The sequence below is a fragment of the Vulpes lagopus genome, chromosome 2 (assembly GCF_018345385.1).
Source record: "Vulpes lagopus strain Blue_001 chromosome 2, ASM1834538v1, whole genome shotgun sequence".
In the NCBI taxonomy this organism is placed as follows: Eukaryota; Metazoa; Chordata; class Mammalia; order Carnivora; family Canidae; genus Vulpes; species Vulpes lagopus.
In genome coordinates this window covers 30567563-30577716 of record NC_054825.1, presented here as the reverse complement: position 1 = coordinate 30577716, position 10154 = coordinate 30567563, and the positions used below count along the sequence as shown (strand labels likewise).

The 10154-nt window shown below is 47.0% G+C and overlaps 1 protein-coding gene across 2 annotated transcripts in view; it reads right to left on the bottom strand.

Annotated features, from left to right (window-relative positions):
• Positions 1 to 69: 69 nt before the first annotated feature.
• MMS19 (MMS19 homolog, cytosolic iron-sulfur assembly component) overlaps positions 70 to 10154 on the bottom strand; it is a 34858-nt gene continuing 24773 nt past the window's right edge. The window contains exons 10-31 of one of the 2 annotated variants that reach the window (XM_041744150.1): positions 10065 to 10139; positions 9581 to 9658; positions 8910 to 9048; positions 8507 to 8661; positions 8174 to 8252; positions 7761 to 7886; positions 7064 to 7145; positions 6659 to 6759; positions 6408 to 6554; positions 5292 to 5447; positions 4271 to 4370; positions 3653 to 3755; positions 3442 to 3510; positions 3103 to 3229; positions 2529 to 2629; positions 2323 to 2379; positions 1994 to 2180; positions 1347 to 1429; positions 1060 to 1224; positions 916 to 975; positions 519 to 619; positions 70 to 439 (exon numbers count right to left, since the gene is read on the bottom strand). In XM_041744150.1, the coding sequence (XP_041600084.1) occupies positions 412 to 439; positions 519 to 619; positions 916 to 975; positions 1060 to 1224; positions 1347 to 1429; positions 1994 to 2180; positions 2323 to 2379; positions 2529 to 2629; positions 3103 to 3229; positions 3442 to 3510; positions 3653 to 3755; positions 4271 to 4370; positions 5292 to 5447; positions 6408 to 6554; positions 6659 to 6759; positions 7064 to 7145; positions 7761 to 7886; positions 8174 to 8252; positions 8507 to 8661; positions 8910 to 9048; positions 9581 to 9658; positions 10065 to 10139 (2319 nt within the window). In that variant the 3' untranslated portion in view covers positions 70 to 411. The remainder of the gene's footprint in view (positions 440 to 518; positions 620 to 915; positions 976 to 1059; positions 1225 to 1346; positions 1430 to 1993; positions 2181 to 2322; positions 2380 to 2528; positions 2630 to 3102; positions 3230 to 3441; positions 3511 to 3652; positions 3756 to 4270; positions 4371 to 5291; positions 5448 to 6407; positions 6555 to 6658; positions 6760 to 7063; positions 7146 to 7760; positions 7887 to 8173; positions 8253 to 8506; positions 8662 to 8909; positions 9049 to 9580; positions 9659 to 10064; positions 10140 to 10154) is intronic. The other variant, XM_041744151.1, reaches the window with a different exon arrangement.

The window sequence follows — 10154 nt, the reverse complement described above, 5'->3', positions numbered from 1 at the left end:
TCATTAGTAGTGTTCTAGATATGTGCCACAGAAGTGTAAGTGGGGACGGGGAAATATGTGACAGCCCCATTACCAAAAGAAATTTTTATTCTCCAGTAGGTACACACACATCCATCATCCTATCCTGGTCCACATTCACCTGCATTCACCCCTCAGCAGCGTATCTCTTTTTTTCTAACAAATAAATGGAAGAGCCCCAAGACCAAGATCTTTCTTCAAACACAAGTAGTCTCACACTCATTACTTCACAAAGTCATTAGAAGTCAGGATTCCTATGTTTACGGCCATGCAACAGTGGCCCAGAGAGAGGCAATCAGAGGCGAGTAGTCTCCCTAACTTGGGCAAGATGGCTTGATAGTTAGTAATTCCAGGTTAGATTGTCTGTCCAAAGAGCCTAGGCCAGGACTGGGCTCAGCTGCCAGGGCTCCCCAGCAGAAACCTGTAGGTGAAAAGAATGTTGGCAGCATCAGCAATGAGGCTCATTTCAACCCCATCTTACCCACGACCTAGAAACTCACCACTCTCCCCTGGCTGACACCGCCTCCTTGCGCACCAGTCTCTTCTTGTCATCCAGGGGTTTGGCTAAAGCTCGGATCACCTGTGGTTTGTACGGCAGCAGCTGTGGAGTTAGAAGAGCCACAGCCTTGCTCAACCACACCAACTGAAAAGGGCTGCTTCTATGACTTTAAAACTAACATTCCTCCTATTCTCCTTTAGTGATTCCAGAGGATGCTATGTGGCAAGGTGGCCGTTCTCTTACAGGGCAGTCAGGCAAATCCTTGCCTGCGTGTACCTCCCATTTCCTACCTAAATCACACAGCAGGGTGGCCAGTCTCGCCTGACTAAGGCAAAAATGTACTTCTCTGGCTCTTCTACGAAGGGTCTAGGCCAGAGAGGACCATCCCAGGTACTCACCACAGTGGTGGGCAGACGAGTAAGAGCATGCATACACTGCAGTGCAGCAATCCGGACAGCCTGGAACACAGCCATAGGGGGGTGAGGGGAGACCCATGAGAGATGTAAGGGCCAAAGAGTTGTGGGGGCGGGGACTTAACGCACCATGGAAGGGCTAGAGCTGAGGTTCAGAAACTTGGTGACGAGGGTGTCAACGTGAAGACTCATGACCTGGGGTGCTTCCAATAGAAGAGGCTGAAGGCAGCTGAGGGTGGAGAGCTGTACTACACAGTCAGAGCAGGATAGGGCTTCCAGCAGCAAGGAAAGCAGCTAAGGGGCCACAGAGAAGGTGGGCATGATCACATATGTAATGAGCCTGCTCCACCCCCCCAATGTCCCAGCTGGGGACAGTGGCTTAGTCCCTGTTTGAGGCTCTGATTGCAGGGGCTTACCGTGGGCAACTCTGGCAAGAGCACAGGCTTAGGCAGCCTATTAAGTACATGAGACAGGCCCTTCAGGTAATTTGGCTTCACATCTGTAAAAACATGGAAAAGCTTAGGGAGAAACTGGTCTCAGACATATGGCTTGGGGATTCAACTCCAACCTCTGATGAAGCTGGTACATCAGCCTAGAAAAAGGTTTAAAAAAAGGGGGGCGGGGGAATCCCTGCTGGGTGGCTCAGCGGTTTGGTACCTGCCTTCAGCGCAGGGCATGATCCTGGAGACCCGGGATCAAGTCCCACATTGGGCTCCCTGCATGGAGCCTGCTTCTCCCTCTGCCTGGGATTCTGCCTCTCTCTCTCTCTCTCTCTCTTCCTCTGCCTGGGACTCTGCCTCTCTCTCTCTCTCTCTCTTTCTCTCTCTGTCTCTGTCTCTCATGAATAAATAAATAAAACCTTAAAAAAAAAAAACAACAATCCTCAAGCTCAGAAAAGTCAAGACAGGCTCATCAAAGGAAAAACATGGGATAAGAATCTGGACGTTTAGCTTTTCAGGTACAGCTCTAAAGAAGCACTCAGGTTCTAAATTACTTTAGAGAATGTGGCCTGAGCAAAGGAGAGGTCTATATATTTGGGGCCTTTCTTTTAGACCCTTCTCACCTTGGGAAGCAGCATGGAAGCCCTGGACCAAAGCAGGCACATTATCTGTGAAGAACCGCTGGCGGAACATGATCCGCACTTCAGCATGGCCAGCCCGGGTTAACACATCAGTGCAGTCAGACATGAGCAGAGAGAAGCCATCAGCTGCTGCCGGGCCTAATTCTGGATCACTCAGGAGGCCCATGAGCTGGAGAAAAGAGGTTTATTAGAAGAGAAGAATGAATCTTAAATACCCAAGAGGAGGATGACAGTTGTTTCTGGGAGGAATAGAATATATGGGGAATTTCCTGGTTACATCCTTGGCTCTCCTGTCTCCAAAACGGACTTACTCGGTCAGTAAGGCAGGAGCTGAGAGGATGGTATCTGAGTACAAGGGCCTTTGTTACCTATAATCAGAAAGAGAACAATCAGGGTATGACATTCAAACCCCAGAGTCCCAAGAAGTACACGTATAGTTCGAGGTCAAAAGGAGAAATTTTATTTAACTAGACATAATTGTCTCTTTGTCTAACCAGAATCCATTCTAGCTCCTTACCCAGAGAAGCAGTGTGAAGGCCTGACTGCGATAGGGCCCAGGACTAAGGCCAGCCTCTACTTTGTCCACAGCCAGCTGCAGGAATTCATCTAGCTGTTGCCCTAAAAATAAGAAACACCTGATCCAGAGGCTACACATTTCTCCTTTAACAACAGAAGATGTAAGCTGTTTAAATGCAGAGCTCCCTGAGAAGCCTTTAGAAAAGAATAGTATCATTCTGGCTATGACTTTGCCCACTCAGCTCTAGGATACTCGCATGAGAACCTGGTATCTCCTAACACAGGGGTGCTAGTATTCAGAAAGAGCGATCTATTTCTAGTAAAAAATGATCTCTAATAGCTCCCTGTGGGGAGTATGATGACAGACCTACACAGAACACTCTGCTTGAACCCTCTTATGTCCTGTAATGCTTTGCCCAACTCTGGGTCTTGACTCTTGTCCTAAGGGCTGTCCCTTGGGAGGCTCTATTATATCATTAACAGCTCCTTTTTTAAAGAGCATAATAGCTGAACTTCCATGATTTCATCAGTAATTGATTCCAGGAGGCTCCCAACCCCCAGTCTCATTTCAGTACCTGCAGGGAGCTTGTTGAGGAGTCCTGCAAAGCACTTGGCAGCGGCAGTAGAGGAGGAGGGGCAGCTGGGGCAGCAGCTCAGCTCTACAAGCTCCCGCATGAGTTGGTTCAGCTGAGGGATTTCCACCTACATGAAACCTGACCATGTAATACACGCAGACAACACTCACACTCCAAGAGATACCCAGTAGAAAGTGGCAGCAGGGGCTAGGATGGATGAGAACTAAATTCTCCAGTGAAAAGATCAGCTTAGCATATGGCAGATTTCTGCCCAGAAGTCACTTGGGATCTGCCTCCCCTTGTCAGGGTTAAACCAGGGTACTTCCCAAATGTACGCACATTTCGAGGTAAGGAGCAGACAAAGGCCATAAGCAGTGCAACAAGCCGCCTCTGTCCTGAGGAGCCATCCTATAAAGGAAGAAGAGCTCTAGTAAGCCTGTCCTGCCAGAAATAGGCTTGTCTGCACCCCAAACCCATTACAGATTAGCCCTCAAAACTTGAAGGAAAGAAGTTCCAAGATTCTCTCCCTTCTGGTCCATCAGACCCTTACCTGGAATGGCTGGAATCTGCAAGGGAAGCTGTTTTCAGGCAGAAAGGAGATGTTGCCATCCAAGAAAAGGGGTACAATGCAGGCGACACTCTGGGCAGCTAAACTGGGGGTAGAGGACTACATATCACCAAGGAGCCAGGGTTCTGAAATACCCTGGGTTCACATTAGAGTCACTGAGTCAATGGGCCAGAACACGATCATTCACACATTCAGCAGGTATTAATTCAACATATATTATGTGCCAAGACCCATCCCATTTTAGGCCCTAGTGATTTAGCAGTGAATCAAATTAAATCTGTTCTGGAGTTTACAATCCAGTCAGAGAACTCAAACGTATGCTTCAAAATGCTCCACAGGAAAAAAACAAAAAACAAAAAAAACCCCAAAACCCCCCAAAATGCTCCACAGGTGGTTCTCCTGCACATTATTCCCCCATAGCTCTCCCACCCCCACAGTCCATGTTGCTAAAAAGCCCTTTCCTCTTACTTTGCCAGCAAAACAACTCCCTCCACATTTGATTCTGGGTAAAAGGACAGCTAAGAAGGCAGCTACCTGCTGTTTCTTCCCAAGATTCTATCCTCCTGCCTAGAATCAAGCCACAACAATGATTATACTCACTCAGGGCTCAAATGGGTAGTGGCAGTGCCAATGACAGATACCATGGCAGCCAAGACCTCATCTTCCAACAGTACTTTTTTCAGAACTGAGTGTTCTTTCTCTGAAAAATCAAAACACACACACACACACAGAATCACCAGGCCATGGCTATAGTTCAGATGATTACGTCCTGTCATCATCAGGATTCCAGTTAAAATGGCAGTTTTTAACCTGTCCTCTAGTAGTGCTGTAGCCTTGAGCACCAGGACAGCATCAGAAGCAGGAGTGCTTAACATGGGCCACAAAGAGCTCTTGAGAACTTTGTGCAGTCCTTAGACTGGGCAGCATGGAAAATAAAGCTAGCTGTTATTAACTTCTTGATTTCAGCAATAGTTTTAACTTTGTGCAGTCCTTAGACTGGGCAGCATGGAAAATAAAGCTAGCTGTTATTAACTTCTTGATTTCAGCAATAGTTTTTTCCAAAACTTGAAAATAATATGGATGTATTGTCACGGGTCCTTTTATCACAGGAGCTACATACATGGAGCGACCATATGTACACATTATGTACTATGTTCCCAGGCACCACACATTTTTATTTCTTACTAACTACCCTGTGATGTAGATCTCACTCTTTGTCTTCCTTTTATAATTGAGGGAACAGAGGCATAAAAAGGCTAAATATCTTCAATTATGTTAACAAGGGGTGGAGTTGAACATGAAACCCAACCAGGTCAGCTTAACTCCAGAGCCTAATTCTAAAACTAGGCTAATTACATAGCAAATATACAGAAAAAAAGGTGTGCATCCTTCTGAGTGTTGCTAACACAAGTAGATTTTGATTCCTGTCACTGGTCAGGTTGGCACCCTGTGCTTGAAGTGCAAAATCTCACTCTGGGGACAAAGGATTCAAAAGAAGCCTCAACTGGTACAAAATAGAATACCAGAGATAGCCTCAGGGTGACAGTGCTGTTCAACATTAGTGGAAGGCTGAGGTCCAGAGGTGGGATAGCTAGAGAAGGTGTGGGGTGCAGAAACTCACCTGGCATGGAAGCCTGCACAGCTAAGGCAAACAGGCAAGGTACAGCTGTCTGATGGAAATACCAGCAGCTCTCAGGGTCCTGCTGGCATTTTTCTGCCACCTGCTGGAGGCTTTGACAGACGGCAATAACTTCACTGGTTCCTGCAACCATATTCCCTGTGTGGTGAGAAGTATTCTCAGCAAAGTTTTCTTAAAAGCATTTCCAGATATTTCAGATACAGAATATGGGAAGAATAATCAAAGATAAGATACAGAATATGGGAAGAATAATCAAAGATAAGTGACTAAAGATAAAGAGTCCATGAGTGTCTTATAAAGAGCCAAATTTTATTCTCTTGGTGATTCTTTTTCACCTACTCAGATTTTGGAGCAAAATTTCCGACTCTGTGCCAACTCTGCAATACAAGCACTCATATATTTTCTCCTTTAGTTTTCATAAGCACCAGAGAAGTATCATTTCCCCCATTTCATAGAGGATGTGGAGGCTAAATAAAACTACCAATGGTTTTTCACGGTCACAGTAAGTGCAAAGTCAGGAGTCAAACCCTGGCCATACTCCAAGTTCAGTGCTCTTTCTACTATGTAACAGCTGCTAGAACACCCATTGGATCTACCACAAAGGGCTCTGGGCAGTGCAAAGCCAGCTTAGGAAATTAGTCAGGGCCCATAATAAGTGTGCATAGGTTCACAGTTGCAATAGCTGCTGTCACTTATGCCTTGGAGCAGACATGTGTATGAGTTGGGTGGAGATCTTATTCAAGTTCTGATCAATAGGGCCTGAGATTCTGCACTTCTAACAAGTTCCTAGACAGTGCCCACGTTGCTGGTTGATGGAACACGTTTTGAGTAGCATGGCCCTATAGCGGTGCTTTTCAATTCTGACTTCACACTGAAATCACCTGGGTACTCAACAATTCCTGTTGTTCAAACCCCATCCCTCCTCAAGGTCTGACTTAGTTGAACTGAGTGAGGCCCAGATATCGACATTTTTTAAAGGTTCCCATGTGACTCTTATGTATAGCCACTAATGGAACCACTGCCAAAGAGGCCTCAACTCCAAACCTGCCTATGATTCCCCATTTGGCCAGCTCCTTGATGATTATTCCTAGTAGTAACCTTTGTTCATCTGGCAGAGGTGCTGCAGCAGCAGAGGCAGGGTCTCCTTGACAATACTGGGATGTGTTGATACAGCTGACAAGGCTTGCAAACAGCGTAGATGCCGGGAGCATTTTGTGGGCTCATCTCTAGCCAAATCTAACTCCCCTGAAAGGAAACCAGGAAACATGATTTCATTGTGTGATGGCACACATAAAGGCCCCCAAGTGTTCCTGGGAAGGGGTAAGCCACAGAAGATCAGAGACACATACCTCTGCACAGCTCCTCAGCAAGCTTGGGCACCAGGTGGCGGCTGAAGGCTACAGGGTAGAGAGTGGACAGGGCTCCTGATGCTTCCAGTGCTGCCACCCTGCTGGGGCACAGGGCAGATAAGCAGCAGCTGAGCCTTGGCCCACAGTTCTCTTGCCTAGGCCTGCCATTAGGCAAATTCAGGGGTGTGGGCTCCCAAGCCTGCCTTGCTGAAGAGCAGGACTCAAGTACCTACACCACTAAGTTGGACAGAGCTTCTTAATGCCCTTACAAGAGAGAAGTCTGACATCTCCAATCAGTTAGTAGCCAGAGCCAAAAACAGTGCCCACCTCCCCTAGGGACAATCAAGGGTTGGAAGCACAGAGCCCTGGAACAGCTTGTTCTCTCTTACTGCTTTTGATTCTTACCAACTCTGGGAGTCCTCCTCCATGAAGCTCAGCCTGTACAAGTGACCCACTGCCAGCTCCAAGTCCCCAGAAGACAAGAGGTCTGTGTTAGAAGAAAATACAAACCTCATCTTTTTTCCTCTGTAGCCACCATAGCTCTTCCAAAAGTCCTATTAGAAATCCCAAATTGCAGGGTGCCTGGGTGGCTCAGTCAGTTAAGCTGCTGACTTCAGTTCAGGTCATGATCTTGGGGTCCTGGGATCCAGCCCCACCCCATGTTGTTGGGCTCCACGCTGAGGCGGGAGTCTGCTTGTCCCTTTGCCCCACCCCCTCTGAGCACATCTCTTTCTCAAATTAAATGAAATCTTAAAAAAAGAAATTCCAAATCATCCAGAATTTCATTGAAAACCAAGGGATTAAGGTTGCTCTTCACTTAAGACAGAAAATTGCAAGGAAGGGGGGCACCTAGGTGGCTCAGTGGCTGACTGTCTGCCTTTGGCTCAGGTCATGATCTCGGGGTCCGGGGATCAAGTCTCACATCAGGCTCCCCACAGGGAGCCCGCTTCTCCCTCTATCTATCTCTCTGCCTCTCTCTGTGTGTCTCTCATGAATGAATAAATATAATCTTTAAAAAAACAAACAAACAAAACAAAACAAAATAAAGACAAACACAAGGAAGGGACCAATACCCCTTCTTTTCTCTTTCCCTTAAGTGTACCTGGCTGGGCACCCAAGACTGTGAGTGTACGGATGCCAACAAGCTGAAGCTGGGTGCTGGTGTCTGTCAGAGCCATGAACATCAGTGAGCAGAGCTGGTCCTTGAAGCCATTCAGCGGCTTTTCATCTAGGGACAAACAGAGTCCAGGTTAGAGGAAAGCCCTGACTCAGCAGTGATGCAAAGACAACTGGGGGCAAGATTCAAAGAGCTTAATCCATTGGGTGTCCAGGAGGTACACTGGGAAAAAAATAAACAGGCCTCATCTGATAAGTGTTCTTTTGTGCTACAACCTCTGAACAACAGGACCAATGTTGTTCTAGAGTACTTCTCTGTAGCATTCTTTGCCTGCCATCCTTTATTGGAACACAGTGCTCAGCAGCCCCCAGAACACCACATGTGGAAAGTAACCTCACCCTTGTCTTCATAGCTCCATTTCTGATGCAGCTTCAAAAAACCCAGGATCATTTCAAGGATTGTCCGTCGCTGGTTGCTCTGTAATGTTTTAAGCGGTATTGAGGTCAAAGAATATTTTAAAGGATTTCAGTCCTGACTTCTCTGGAAAGAGGGAGAATTATCCTTTTATGTAAAAGTGTCAGGAAATGAGTGAACATGGGAACCAGCAGCAGCTGATGGGAGCAAAACTCAAGATCTACTATCTGGGACAAGCTCAATGCTTAGTTCTCTCTCTGTGAAAGAGATCCCAGCAAGAGGTTCCACCATTTCCTCAGAAGATTCTGTTTTCTTACCTGACTGTGCTTGTGGAACTGTTCCAGCAGTAAAGGCAACACGTTGCTGGTGATGTGGTCACAGGCCCGAGCAGATGCACCTGCAGCTGCCTGTAACAATTTGGCACTAGGCCACACCAGTTTCATGTCCGGTTCACATAGATGGTGCCTGCAGTCTAGAAAGGCAGCACATCACAGATCTGAGGAGTAAGCTGAATGGTGTCTGATTCCCCTGTGGTCCACAGAAGTTGGAGACCGAGACATAGGACAGTTTGCTAGCAGTTACCACTCAAAGTGTTTTCAATTCAAAGTAAGGCTCCAGCACCCAAATCACTGAATATGAAGGGCTACTTATAAAAGCTCATTGGCCTTAAGGAACTTCTGTTGTGCTCAACCCCCTTTCTGGCTGCCATGGCCCCATTACCCTGTAGAATGCTGCTAAGGAAGGAGTCAAGGAGGTCCTCAGCATCAGCCCTCAGCACAGAGCGAGACAAACACGCAGTCAGAGAGTGGAGGGCTGCCAGGCCATCAGCCTCCACCCGCTCACTTGCCGTCTGGAACACCTGTCAGGGAGGGATCCCATGGCTACTGAGGTGAGCCTGCACCAGGTGAGAGCTCACCCTCCCACTGCCAATTTCCTTTGGGAAGTTAAGCACAGCAATGGAAATTAATCCCTAAGGTGGAGTTTCTTCTCAACTGATAGATTCTCACACCAAGTCCTTAGTCCCACTAGTGTACTAGATACATGGTACTTTTTGAGAAATAGGACCTCAACTTGGAGCAGTGGCTATTGGGATCCCCATTCCTAAGTCTCTTCCTTCCCCCAACACACACTTATTAAGTATAATGCCAGAGGCACCATGACCTAGGCTCCTTATCATAAGGGCAGGAAGTCGGCACTACATAAAAGTGATTGTGTGCCATTATCAAACACCCTATGTAGGAACTCTCTCCCTTGTCATTCAACTAGAAGTATGCCCCCTTCTGGTTTGCTGAATAACCTGGCCAACAGGGAAAAGGACAAGGTGTATATATTTCCTCTCATGCCCGACAAATGGGAGTTAACAGTAGTGAGTTTATTTAATTAACACTCACCTCTCTGCGGATAGAAGCCCAAAGGCTGGGGAGGAAGTCCTTTAGTTCCTTCTGTCCGTACACAGCACAACAAGCATTCTGCCAAGGAAAGCACAGGTGTCAGCTATCTACACAGTCAGACTTCTGAAGACATGCAGGCATATCAGCATAATGGCACTTCAAGGAGCATGGCTGTCAGGAGAAGAATCAGCAGGATTCCACAAGAGTTCTATCCAGGTTATAGGACAATGGGAGCTTGTCCTGACTGATGGAAAATAAGCATAAAGAGGAGCCCTGGTCAGCCTTTCCTCAGTTGCCACTCAGTGACTATAGGACCAGACAATATGTAGCTGGGGAGGTGGCGGTGGGGGGACTTTGGTCAACATATAGGCCCAAATACTAGGGATCCCTCTCATGAGGGCCCTGACTCTCTGAGTCTATATTCCTTTAGTACCCATCAACTGTCTAAAGGCAGTTGGACCCTAGAGAAAGAAAAATCACTCACCAGAGTCTGCAGAGAATCAAGCTTGGCACTCAGAATCTCAGAATCCACTTTCTCAATCAGCAGGGGCAGCAGGAACTATTCAAAGAAGGA